General features: G+C 39.0%; 1 protein-coding gene across 1 annotated transcript in view; it reads right to left on the bottom strand.

Annotated features, from left to right (window-relative positions):
- The window catches only part of LOC121645680 (solute carrier organic anion transporter family member 3A1-like), a 44,112-nt gene extending 35,971 nt beyond the window's left edge, over window positions 1-8,141 (bottom strand). Inside the window, exons 1-2 of the mRNA XM_041994280.1 lie at window positions 7,603-8,141; window positions 1,083-1,542 (exon numbers count right to left, since the gene is read on the bottom strand). Of these exons, the coding sequence (XP_041850214.1) occupies window positions 1,083-1,542; window positions 7,603-7,761 (619 nt within the window). The 5' untranslated portion in view covers window positions 7,762-8,141. The remainder of the gene's footprint in view (window positions 1-1,082; window positions 1,543-7,602) is intronic.
- Window positions 8,142-13,933: the final 5,792 nt, after the last annotated feature.

Below are 13,933 nucleotides of genomic sequence, written 5' to 3'. Positions count from 1 at the left end.
GGAGCGTCATAACCAAGTGGGCTGGTATAGTGTACAGGAACATCTGTGCGGAGTACAGACTGGCAGCCCTGAGGTCAAGGTGGGAAACACCTCCAAAGGTGGTAGAGAATAACCAAGCTAAGATCCTGTGGGACTTCCAGATCTAGACAGACAAAATGGTAATGGTAAACCAGCCAGACATTGTGGTGATGGACAAACATCGCAATACCAAGCGATTGCAACTTCAGGAAAAAGGAACATGAGAAACTGGAGAAATACCAAAGTCTGAAAAAAGAACTTGAGAAGGCCTGGAAAGTGAAGGCAACAGTGGTGCCCGTGGTCATCGGAGAACTCGGGGCAGTAACCCCCAAACTGGAAGAGTGGCTACAGCAGATCCCAGGACAAACCTCAGACATCTTGGTTCGGAAGAGTGCAGTCCTAGGAACAGCCAAGATACTGCGCAGAACCCTCAAGCTCCCAGGCCTCTGGTAGAGGACCCGAGCTTGGATGGATGAGAGACCCCCCACGGAGTGCGAGGGGACAATTTATATATATATATACATATATATATATATATATGTATATATATATATACCGGCTAGAGAGGTCATATATTTACACATTTCTCAAATTACTAAACCCTAGATCCTTACATACCAAACCTGTCCTTCCTAGCTCAAAACTGTCCTTCCTATTCCCCATTTACATGGTTAAGAAGAACAAATGGGTATACTTTGTTATTCTTAAAATTTGTACTCTCAGTAGAAACAAAAACTAAATATATGCAGATCAAGTCCTCTTGTTAACGATAAAAATCCTAAATTAGTAAGTTGATTCCATTTTTTTTTCAGTTTCAAATAGTAAAATCCAGTTTTTGGAAAACTCAACCATTTTTCCTTCTTTTCATTTCTTAAAGAATCACAGAAGTATAAAACCTAAGTATAAAACATTTAGAAAATATTATGTTGTAGGTACAGGATCAAATACAGCAAGAGTGTTTCTTAAAGTGTGTTGACAGTGTAATTAGTCAAAAGTGACAGAAGCACCAGGAAAAATCCATGTACTGTGCAACATCAAAATTTCATCATATCCTCATTACTTACCTATATACAGTGAAGAGTCCTTCCTGTGGACATGGTCATCAATATAAGACACTCCCAGAGGCTGGACAGGCGTAGCCCCAATGCCGAGCAGAACCTGGGCTCCAATCAGCAGAAGGTACATCATGTTGGTGTTGGTTCGGTTTCCGCAGTTAAACCCAGAGTCTCTGTTTTCTGACCTGGATTTGTTAGAGCAGATGTCCCTGCCGTCCTCAGCGTGCCATGAGTCCCCTTTCTTGTACTCGTACCGTTGAATCAGAAACTCTGGCAGAGCTGACAGCAACGCCCCCAGCGCCATGACAATCCCACCACAGCCGATCAGGCGGGGACGGTGGGCCTTGGCGCCAAAGTAGCTGACAAACAGGATGAGAGCCAGGTTGCCGATTTCAAAGCTGCTGGCAATGACTCCCACATCGGCACTCTGGAGGTTGAAGCGTCTCTCCAGAGTGGTCAGAACACTGACCTGGCAGCAAAAAAGAGACAGGTGGAGGAGGAACAAAGAACAAGGGTTACCACTAGCAACCAGTAGCATCACAGTCATTGATTATGCTATATGGTATATTCATAGTTTATATGCTTTCATTTGGAGTAAAGATTCTCATGTAATATGGTTTGGATTTATTTTTCACTATTTTAAACATTTGTCTCCATCAAAAGGAGCTTTTAGATTTACGTACTGTGCAGTTAAGCAGATGGAAGAGTCATCTGCCACACCTTTAGTGATTGCTGTCAATAACACAAATAAGTCTCACTTACCATCACAGCAAAGAGAGTTGGTTAAAATTGTAATTAACAGATTTCAGTTGTGTTATTATCAAAACATCAAATCACTGAAAATAACTGATTGTTCTGAACAAATAACCTTTTGCTAAAAGAAGTCTGTGTTTGAGTAATTTACTGCTGCAGTATCTATAATTATCGAGTAGCTTCAGATTATATTAATGATGGGGGAAAATCTCATAGAGCTGGCCATGCTGTGCTGGGTTTGCTCTTGGGGAAGAAACCAGCAGAGGTGTTAGCAAGACAACACCCACTTGCCAAAACATAATGACCAATCTCTAATTTCCTTCTTAAGTGTTTGTTAAAATGTAATTTTTGTACAAAAAGATTTTACAGCTACAGTTAAGGTTATTTAAACAAAAAAAAGAGGATTTCTGCCTTTCATAAACATGACTTTGTTATTTTAGGTGTATCCACTCCAATGTTTATATACAATTGAAAAACTTAAATCTGCTGTGCTGAAATTAAGTTCTGCAGAGCAAATGAGGACTAAATAATGACTGCACTCACTGTTAGCAAAGCTGTTAGCTCCAGGAGCTAAGCCTGTTTCCAGGCCTATGAAGCCTGGTACTCCCAGAGCTAGCTGAACTAGATGAGTGCCTGTGGCCAGTTTGCAGCTCAGACTTTGCTCTGCCTACTCCCAGGCTAGCCAAGCAGTCCCGAAGCTAAGCAGCTTCAGCAGCAACCAAGCTTCTGGTGGGCTGGCCAACTGTGGAGCTCAATCATGGCAATAATGTTTGTTCATTTGAAAGAAATATTTGAAAGTGAAAAATATTTGACGAAAATGAAAGTCGTGTTTTTACTGTGAATTTTGAAAAGCAAATAATTCACGCGCTAATGGACGGGGGATGGACAGAACGCCGCTCATTGAGAAGAAGAAAATGTACTTTCACGTCAGTTTCCAAAAGTCTCCAATATCACCAGAAAAAGTCTCTAGATTTGTTACTAGTAGCTTCTTTAAAATAGAGTCACTAGATGGGTCTGAAAACTCGCTAAATAAAGTGCCAAAGTAGTTATTTAGCAACACTGATTTAGCCGACCTCTGACATGTGTCTCAACTTAATCTGTGCACCGAAAACGGTGGACTGACAAACATTTCGCGTATAATTAATTAATTGTAATGAACGTGTCCCACCCATATATATGTATGTGTGTGTATACGTATGTGTGTGTACACATATATATATATACATTAGATATATATTAGTGCTGGGCATGTTAACGCGTTAATCATGCGTTAACGCAACGATTAATTAACGTCGTTAATGTTTTTAATCGCGCGTTGTTTTTGTTTTTTTTTTCTGGCTGCTGGCTTTGATGACAGAAACATGGTGTCCATGTCCCTCTTCCCTGCTGCAGCGGTGCGTCTGATGTAATCAGGAGAGAGAGCGGGTTTATTAAAATGAAGAGACATTTTCTGTCTGGAACTTAAGAAAGAAGAAGAAGAATCGACGTTTCTCTTTGTCTAAACCCATGTAGATGGCAGAACATCATGATTTTTGGATGGGAAACTGCTCCCAAAAGACACTGAGAAACTTTCTATTTATTATTATTATTTTTTAATAAATGCGGGTTTAATTTAGGCAAGACAGCAAAGGTAAGACAATTTTTCTGACTTTTACAAACGTGAAGCATAAATAGGGTCTTCTTTTACCTCTGGTTCGGTGAATCTTGGTCATAGCGAGATGAAACTTCCAGCTGTGGAATCTGAGATGTGAGCTTTCAGTAGAGGAGTCGTTTGTTCGTGTTCATGGGGAGACATCATCTGTGTTTACATATTTTTCAGACTTTTTTGTCTTAACTGTGTTTGTTGGTGATAGAAATGGTTTTACTGAGCTCTTAGCTGAGATTCTGGACTTTCTGTGGATACCACACATGTTTATAGTTACATCTACAGACCTGACATTACACCCGGAAACGAGATGTTAACCTCTTAACTCCCGGCAGCGGAGGCTGCAGGTGCAGTCAAGGTAAAAATTAAAGTTTAGAGAATTTATAGGCCAAAAATCAGGATAATGAAGCGGTGAAGGTGCATGGATGGAAGTTATTGTACATATTGTGAATATTTCTCTCTCCTCACCATCTAGAACAGGGCTACTCAATTCGGTCCTACGAGGGCCGCAATCCAGCAGGTTTTCCATGTATCCCTGCACCAACACACCTCAGTCAAATTAATGAGTCATTGTGTAGAACCTGATTGGCTGTTAGAGCCACCTAATTTGACTCAGGTGTGTTGGTGCAGGGATACATGGAAAACCTACTGGATTGCGGCCCTCGTAGGACCGAATTGAGTAGCCCTGATCTAGAAGCTGTGAGATTCTCATCCTGCTTTCTGTCTGTTCACCTGATGCTGATATTCATCACATATTGTTCCTTCTGTGTTTAGAAGGAAGCAGCTTCACAGCGTTAAATTCATCCAGCTGATTTTATACCTTTTAGTTAGTAAATCCTGAACATTTCATCCTTCTTTCTCATAAATATTTGATTTTATAAATATATATGAAGAAATATTTTATCTGTTGCTGTTTAAAGAGAAAACTGCTGCTAAACCTGTTTATGTGTTTAGTGCAGGGGTCTGCAGCCTTTCCAATCCAAAGAGACATTTTCCCCCCAGCCAGCAAAATAAAACTCCTTTAGAGACGCAAATGTTACCAGACTTTTCAAAAAGGCAACTTAATATATGTTTTTAATGAAGAGCCACCATTGGATAATTGTTATTTTTTAAGAACCACATTTTGAATTCTGTTTTTGGGTTTTAAAATAAAGAAAAATATAAAACCTTTATAAAAAGAGGATAAACAGACTTTCTTCTAAGGGATGTAGATATTTGTGGAAAATGATGTAAAAGAAAGAAAAAAGTTCCCTGGTTTCCAACCTAATGAAAAGAAAGATAGATTTAAAAAAATTTTTTTTTAGCCCCGTATTTAGAGGCATTGTGGAAGGTCAAGAGAGACACTTGCGGCTCCAGAGTCGCAGGTTAGAGACCCCTGATTTAGTGTTTGTAAAACAAAATTTACGGCATTTTCTTTATATAGCTGTAGGCCTTATTTTAAAGGAAAGAGTCATTTTGCGCGTAGCCATGCGATTAATCGCAGCATGTCATGCGATTAATCGCGATTAAAAGTTTTAATCGTTGCCCAGCACTTATATATATATATATATGTATGTGTGTGTATGTGTGTGTGTGTGTGTGTTTTTTTCTTTAACTGGACCGCTTTAAATTTTAGCTGAATGCTCCTGATTCATAGGATGAATTCAAAAGGGAGTTGTAAATACAATTTGTGTCTGAGCAACTTCCTGTCCCACATTTTTCTATTGTATTTATAGTATGAGTATGAGTGTGCTGACATCTACAAGGGAAATTGGCTTTGATGAGACAAAAAAATCCAACTGCATGCACTTACAGTTATAGAAATGAAAGTAGACTCTCTTTCAATCGTAGAGTTTCACATATCAAGATACAATAAAAATCTTCTGAATCTTTGAAATAAGTAAATACATCTTTATCTTAACAACAACTCAAGACATATTACAATGCATCATTGTAATATGTCATTTTATAGAAGTTAAACAAAAATGCAGAACGTGAAACTCTGCTTCTGCAGTATTTAAGAAGCAAAATCCTTACTGCTTCCACACAACTTATTAGGGTAAATGTGCACTTGATTAACTAATCATCAGCGGTTGTGAGCACCTCTGTATAAGCAGAGGCTTTGTTAGTTTTCTGGCCTGGAGCGTTAAGGTGTGCACTAACATAAGGCCAAAGAGGAAAGACACCAGCAATGTTATAGAAGCAGTTATTGCTACTCAACAACCCTGGATATAGTTATAAAGCCATTCCCTAAAACATATGGAGTCCATCATTCCAAGAAAGATTATTTCAGGTGGAAAACATTCAGTACAGCTCTCAATCTTTTGGCTGTCATAGCAAATGTATCCCAAGGTCAGACCATGCAGTTCTCAGAAAAACTGCAAAAACACCCAACGGTTACATGTCAGACACTACAGACCTCAGTTACCTTGTAAATTGGTTATGACTGCATCATTAGTATAAGTTTGAACAAGTATGGCTTGTTTGGAAAGGTTGACAGGAAAAAGCCTCCTGTCTCCAAAAAGAACATGGCAGCATAGCTGAGGTTCGCAAAGTGGCATCTGAACAAAGACTAAATGAAAACCCTTTGAGAGATTCAATCAAAGTGAAGATATTCACAATGCACAGCACCATGTTCTGAAAAACCAAACACAGCATATAACTCGAACACACAACTATTATCAAGCATATTGGTGAAGGGATAATTATTTGGGATCATTTTGCAGCTGCAGGACATGTAAAGTCATTGTGTTGACCATGAACTTCTCTGTATACCAAACGATTCTTGAGTCACATGTGAAGTCATCTATCTGACAACTAAAGTTGGGCTGATATTGATCATGCATTGATCATCCAGGACAGTGATCCAAAACACTTTAGTAAATATGGAAAAAAAGACTAAAATCGAAAAGAATCAAGATGTTGCAATGGCATAGCCAAAATTCAGACATCAACCTGCTTTGAATGCTGGATTGCTTTTTATTACCGATTAATTATCTATTGGTTTGAAAATGGAACCTGGTTCCTGAGTGCGCTGAATTTCGTTTTGTGTGTTTTACAGTGACAATAAAGAATCTAATTTAATCTAATGTAGGGGACTTAAAATAGTGCTGTATATTAATGAACGCCTGCAAAGCTCTATGAATGTACTTCTGTAAAGACTGAGCCAAAAATACCCCTAAAAAGAATTTTATAACATTATTGTTTCAATTTAACTTGTTTGTTCTGCAATCTATTAAAACATCTACTTATGATTTTCGTTTAAACATTTCTTTACATTTTAACTTAATGTTAAATTAACAAAGACATGCTGTTGTTGTTGTACATCTAATGTGTTTACCCACTGTAAACCCTGTTAATGACCAGATTATTTATACGTTAAACCTTAAAAATCAAAGAGGGTGTACTTTATTTTTCAAATGACTTCATGATGACTTATAGTAAATGGTTATGCTGACACTGACTAATATAAGCAGTTCTGGTCTGACCACAAAGAGGAGTTGGTCTCATTGCACCTCAAAGTGACCGAGTGTAACCTCTACATTAGAGATTTTCCAATTCTGTTCTTATAATGAACAGATCACAGCATGTCTCTCAGTCTATAATTAATCATCCGATATTGGTGTTCTGGGCTGCACTATTACAGGAAATGTGGTGCTACTAAAAAAACAACCTCTTGTGTCTTCTGTTGTGGAGATCACGTCATCTCTCCGGCCTGTGTACCAGTGTCAAAGGCCTCCTGCATTATTTATTGAGACATTTGTGTGCACAGTGTAGCAGAGCCTGCGGGTTAGATGCACCTCCAGACCAGTGTTTTGTAACAAGCTCTCCAACAGACTCCCTACAAATGCATTGAAAACAACGTGGAGCCAAAACAGCCACTGTGACGCGGTTAGTGTCATGCAGATGGCGCATAGGCCTGATGGATGACACGCAGCAACTCATCAATTAATGAGAGCCCAGCGTCTCATGGTTGCTGTAAGATGTAATTATATTTAATATGATTGAAAAATATGACTAACCGCATTATCTGAAGCACCGCATCGTCATTGCTGCGTACTGGTCTGAAGGGCGCTGCGTTAACCCGATGTTACCAGAGGAACACTGAATTACGACGCTCCTTCACACCATCACCGAACCCATTTAACTCACCAGATAGGCGCCCACCGTGCCCTGTGCCAGCATGAGCGCGCATTCCGACACCAGAAAAATCTTTATGTTGGAAAAACACGAGGTCTTCTTTTGATTGTCATCTTGCTCCGGGTCGTCGGTGCTGCTCCGCTCTGTGCAGATCTGGTTTTTAACCTGCATCCTTCGGCTCAGGCTCCGTTTGGTTTGGACGCTAAGAAACTGTGGTCCGGTCCGGCGGGGAGCATCTAGTTACGATGTTAACGAGCAACACCGCAGGATAAAAAGAGGAATCTGGTGTCGGTAGTCCGTATCTCGGCAGGTATGTGGACGACCACTCAGCGTTACGCACAGTCCTTCAAAGACCTCACATCGCCCGTCCACTCAGTGTACACCAACAACATCATATTCAAATCCGTAGGCTGCGCATTTATTGATAACGGTTTCTTAATATTGCCCGACGGATGCTGTTTTTCCACCCAGCACTGCTGTCGACTAGTTTTGGTTCCTCAGCCCGCCGGTTCCGAGATGCTGTGCTTGTACGTCCGGTTAGCGGTGCTATAATGCTCCTCCCATCTACAGCTCAACAGGGAGATGTGTAGTTAACTCTCCTCTTCTCTCTCACGGTTCCTCTTCCTCTCTTCCAGCGTGATTCCTTGCCTCATCAAGTGTGCAGAGAACCCTTACGTATGCTACACACCACTGTAACCAAACACTCATAAATGCATCATTACTGGCTATTATTTTCATTCTTATGTGACACCGCAACAAAAAACAGAATTGGAAGCAAATGTTTGCCTTTAAAATCCATATTGTCATTTACTGTGTTCATATTACTAGGTTAAATCTATGTGATTAAATGATTGATCAGAATAATATGATTTTATTTTCTTTTCTTGACTATGGGCAGATCAATTCCTATAGTAAGTTAATTCCAATTTTTCTAATCTGATTCAATTTACTTCAGCAGCTGGACTCACATTTACAAAAGTAGATTAAGCGATCTTTCAAAGTTGCAATAAATAAATAAATAAATAACTAATCCATAGTGTCACCAGATGGTTGATGTTGGCTTACACAGACTCACGGTCACTTCATTAGGTAGTATTTCTCTGATATTATTTCTGCAAACTTTCATAATCCCTGCATTTTGTTTAACACACTTTGCTCTGTAAATGTTAAAGAATCTGTGCATTTGAAAACTTTGAGTGAAACCTGTGATCAATTTTTTCACTTCTTGGAAAAATTTGCTAATCACAGGGCCCTCATGTCACCATCTTCCCTTGATCCATCTATGGTGAGACCCTGTCCTGCATACTGTGAGCTAGTTAACCTCACTCTATTAGAGCAGCTTACTCTGAGCATCAGGCTCTCCATATGATGTCCCTCCTTGGCTTCTCAAGGAGGTCCTTCCAACCTTATTCTCAGCATCATTAATAGCAGTTTGACCTATACTGTGGTATCTAAGAATTTTCAACATGTAGTTGACTCTTTCTCTAAAGTTACTTATCTTTGTAAAATCCGAGAAAAGATTGTGTACACTGAGCTAATGTCTTTTTGAAGAACACAGGGTTGTAGAAATCTGTATTCAAAGCTAACCACAGCACTGAGTCTGCCCTGCTAAGAGTATTCAATGATATATTTGTGACTGTGTTTTGCTTGTACTAGACTTAACAGCTGCTTTTGATACTGTGGACCACCAGATTCCCATCTCAGGATTAGAGGAATGAGTGGGCATCACATGCTCAGCCTTCCAGTGGTTTAGACCAGTGGTTCCTAACCTGGGGTCTGGAACCCCCCAAGGGGGTTCCTCAAAGAGCAGAAGGGGTCCCCAAGACTATGACCATTCAGAGCCATTGAAATTAAAAATTAGCTCCACGTCCACACAGAGACAAATTGAAGTGTGTCCACTCAATTTCTTTTAATCAACTGGACATTTCGTTCACATGGAATTGGCATTTTTTGGAGCCTGAAAACCCAAACTTTTTAAACCAGATCCCAAAGTGAAAAATGGGGGTCATCAAAATCTGCTATACAATATTTAACACATGTATCCTTAGTAAAAAGAAAAGGCATTTATAGGCTACAACTTATGTATTGAATCAATTTTAAATTATAAAAGATGTAAGGCTGTACTGTATGTTGTTAATATAATTTTGGCTTCATTGAAGGACAGGCTTCAGCCAGAATACAGAATTTATGTTGAGAATCTTGCTAATGAAAGCATAAAATTAAGCATGGTATCAGCTTAGGGTGGGGCAGGGGGTCCACAGCTCCTTAGTTTTTGCATGAAGAGGGTCATCAAGGAAAATTGGTTGGGAACCACTGGTTTAGGTTTTACCTTTTGAGTGGAGTTTCTGTAAAAGATTTGAGAATTTTACCTCCTCTAGTGCTGACCTCCCCTGGGGGGTTGCCACGGGGCTCTGTATTAGGGCCACTCCTTTTATCTTTGTACCTTCTGCCTCTAGGTAAAAATCTTAGGAAGCTCAACATCTCTTTGATTTATATGCTGACAATTGTCAGGTTTATTTTCTACTCAAGCGCTCAGGTGTATACTCTGTTCAGCCTCTCCTTGACTGCATCTCAGAAGTCAGGAGGTGGATGACTGAGATTTTTTAATTTTAATGAAAAAAAGACCAAAGTCATTTCTTTTACACCCAGTAGCACTTGCAGGACTCACAGTTTTGATTTTCTTTGCTGTCTCTCTACAGCATGAGAAGCCTGTTATCACAGATTTTGTTGATCTAAAGCTGGATAAACTGGTAAATGCAGTAGTTAAATCCTACATTTCCATCTTAGGCACCTGTCAAAAGTTAAACCTGTTCTATCCAAACCTTACCTTGAAACTATAATTCATGCTTTTATTACATCCCATTTGGATTATTGCAACTCACTTTTGGCAGGAGTTAGCCTGGCCTGCATAGCAAGACTTTAAATGGTTCAAAATGCAGATGTCCAGTTTTAAACAGGTACAAGGAAGTGAGAGCACATTACCACAGGGCTAAAAAAGAGAATAGGTCTATTGTCATTAGTGAGACTTTACTGAAAGCAACAGTTCAGTGGTGTAAAAACAGCAAGCTGATGCAGTCCGATCTCAGAGAAAGACCATGAATGTTGAAATAAAATGATAAGAGGCAAAAGTCTGGTTTGAGGGAAAGCGGCTTTCTAAAGAGGAATTGAAACAGACCCATTGAAGTATTTATGTTTAAAAAGCTTACCATATCTCCTTTGTCTGTATCTGAGTCTCACCTTTAATGTTGCTCTCACTAAAAAATAACTGCGAGCATTGTTGCAATGTTGTGACATGCCATTTTTCAAAATGTCTGCTGACATTTAAAAATGCCAAACTGAAAGCAGCTTTGTGTAGTTTTTCATATTTCTTTGTCCAGTTTGTATTATGCTTACATAGAATTTGACTCTGCAGCTTACTTTACTGGATGAACAAAGGTATAACTTATGAGTAAGATGCCCAGACTCTAAGGAGCTGAAGCAAAATAGTGTCTCAATCTAACAATTGACTATTGTCTCCTATTAATTGCTGGGATAGGCTCCAGCTTCCCCGCAACCCTGAATCAGAAAATGGATGAATATGTTTAAACAGTTTCATAAAAGCAGAATTAATGTGTTTGCAGCTTAGGTGAAGGCCATCCATCTTTAGGCTTTACTGAACTGCATTCTGCCGACTTGGAAATGTTACATTCAAAACTTACCACACAAAAACATATCACACACATCAGCAGCCTATTATTGCCATAGATGTTGGAGATGTAGATATTCCCTTTGAAATACAACTGTATTAGTGTTGGCACATGTTCAGGAGGCCATATTTTAGGATATTAAATTTGAGCCTCAAGCTATTTTGACACATAGGGTGTTACTTCCCTGTGTTAGTGTGACTTAGTAATAAGGTGTGTGTGTGTCTTGTTAGGTGAACACTCAAAGATTATGAATGCTAAAATTGTGACTTCTGCAACCAGCTAAAAGATATAAATGGCTATCTAATTTCACTTATCAAAAACAAACAAAAGATGTGTAAATAAATGAACACTGGATTTGCTGATGCAGTGTGAATTATCACATTACCAGTCAAACAGATGTAATGTAACTCCAATGTGCTGCCTGTGCTATTGAGGAAACCTGATATGAATAGTGGTTGAATCAGACCCGATGGAATATATTAATGACTACATTTTGCTGGTTTTGTTTTCTTTTTGTTAAGCTTTTCTTCACTGGGTATTAAATGAAAATGTTCTTTATTATTTGCTCAAAGTGTGTTGAGCAAAAGTGAAAACGGCAGAGATGTGAATAAATCACAAAAGGCAAGGGTCTTCTGTTATGACTGAGAAATTAGTGAAGACTCGATGCCAAGGTCACTTACACTGCAGCTTTTGGCTCACAATATTCCTCTGACAATTACGATGCTCTATCAGGATCAATGCAATAGCATCTGAAGCAGCACAATCTATCAGGTAAAGTGTGGACTCAGCAGGGAGGGCATCCATTCCTCATGGAGTCACTCAGCGTAGCAGTGGTGATTTAAGATCAACCAGTGTCTGCTGATGCAGAGCAAGCCCTCTGAAGACATTATTTTAAGATGCCTCTTAATCACAAGATCCACTCAGAGGAGAATGCATTTATGCATTTGTGCACAAACAAACAAATAAATCATCAAAGAGATGCAAATGATGCACAACTTTATTCATATTGCCATAACCTTTGATTCCTAAATAAAAACTTGTCAGTTCTTTAAAGGAAGAGAAAATAAATCAACTTTTTTACTTGAAATACGACAGATTTAAGAAAATATAAGCCTGCTGGGAGCAAACTACATCCGTGAGATATACACAGAAAAAATGACCATTAACAAGCTTGTGCTGAATGTGATCTATTATTGACCTCACTTAAAAATTTTAAAAGATTGAACAGCTGATGCTGTTAACTTATATTTGGAGTATCCTTGTCTCTTTTTTTCTTCTCTTCACTCCATTTTTCTCTTTCATTTACTTTCTTTCATTTACTCCCTCTCCCCTGAGCTTATCATTTATAATTTTGACTCAGTGTGATAATAATGTTGCAAATGTCAACAATGAAGGAGTCTTGGAAATCTAAAAAAATGAAGTGTCAACTGCTTTCAGTTTAAAACCTAATACTTTCTAAACAAATTATATTTATATCAGTTTCAGTAGTAATATGAAAACTATCTTGCTGGCATGATTTCAATTAGTTAGTTCCAGATGGTAGGCTTGTGCTAGCTTGTGCTATCCCACTGGTAGTCAGGATTGGTGACCACTGGTTGCTCTCAATAGTCTACAACATACTTGTCCATAGAACAGTTGGAGTTGGAGCAGAAGGTACTTTTTAGTCTGCAGCCAGAAATCTTTCATGGCCTTCAGTTCTATGGCAGATTTCTGGTATGGTAAAAATGCATCTTGTGCATGCATTGAAAAGGTTAAAAAGTTTATTTTATCTGAGTGGGACTTGAAATAGACACAAACATATATATTGTGTCTTATTGTGAAAAGATTTAAAGTCTGGAATAAAATCTCACTGTTTAATGATAAAAAACAGAATCCACTACTGATGTATTTGATGTTTTAGCCTGTATTACATGAGAAACCTGTGCGATGAGTTGAGCAGGTACCCCATGTGCAGAGGTTGAAGTTCCTTAATGCAGCTGGCCTGGGTTTCAATCCTGGTTTAGACCCATTGCTACACGTTTGCCCCCTTTCTTGTCCAGCAATTTTCAAGTAAAGTTCAGAGGTGGGATGTTTGAGATGGAACATTGTTCGCCTGATGGGTTTGCTAGATGGCTCTGGGGGTCCTCATTCTACTGAGTTAATCACCCCTTTCCTACAAGAAATGCTTGGATTTGATGACAAGCCCATGCTGGACTGAGCCCACCACACCCTACATGCTAGGCACAAAGATGGTGAATCCCGACACCCACTAGTCGTTTGGATTTATCTGTTTCAGGTCCGGAATCAAATTCTGAACCATGTGGCAGAAGCCTCTCCTCTCCTTCATGAGCAGAGCAATCACTATTGTTTTAGTCTAATAGTACCAATAAACACATTTGGCAGTCTAAAGAAAAAATAAAGTGATACATGAATAACTTTGGCCTTGGTGATAGCTGGCAACTTCAGCATCCTAATACGAAGGAATACTCTCTTCTCTTCAGTCTATCGCTCATATTCCTGGATTAACAATTACATCATTCCTAACATCTCTGAATCAAAGATCCACCCAATCATTATTAGCAACCATGCTCCCATAACAATTAAACTGACCCCAAATAACTCATACAAACTCATACATACATACTCAATTCATGATTCATAGGCTGTGTCAAGAGAAT

This window comes from Melanotaenia boesemani, chromosome 1, assembly GCF_017639745.1.
Source record: "Melanotaenia boesemani isolate fMelBoe1 chromosome 1, fMelBoe1.pri, whole genome shotgun sequence".
Classification (NCBI taxonomy): domain Eukaryota; kingdom Metazoa; phylum Chordata; class Actinopteri; order Atheriniformes; family Melanotaeniidae; genus Melanotaenia; species Melanotaenia boesemani.
This window is presented reverse-complemented; position numbering and strand designations above follow the sequence as displayed.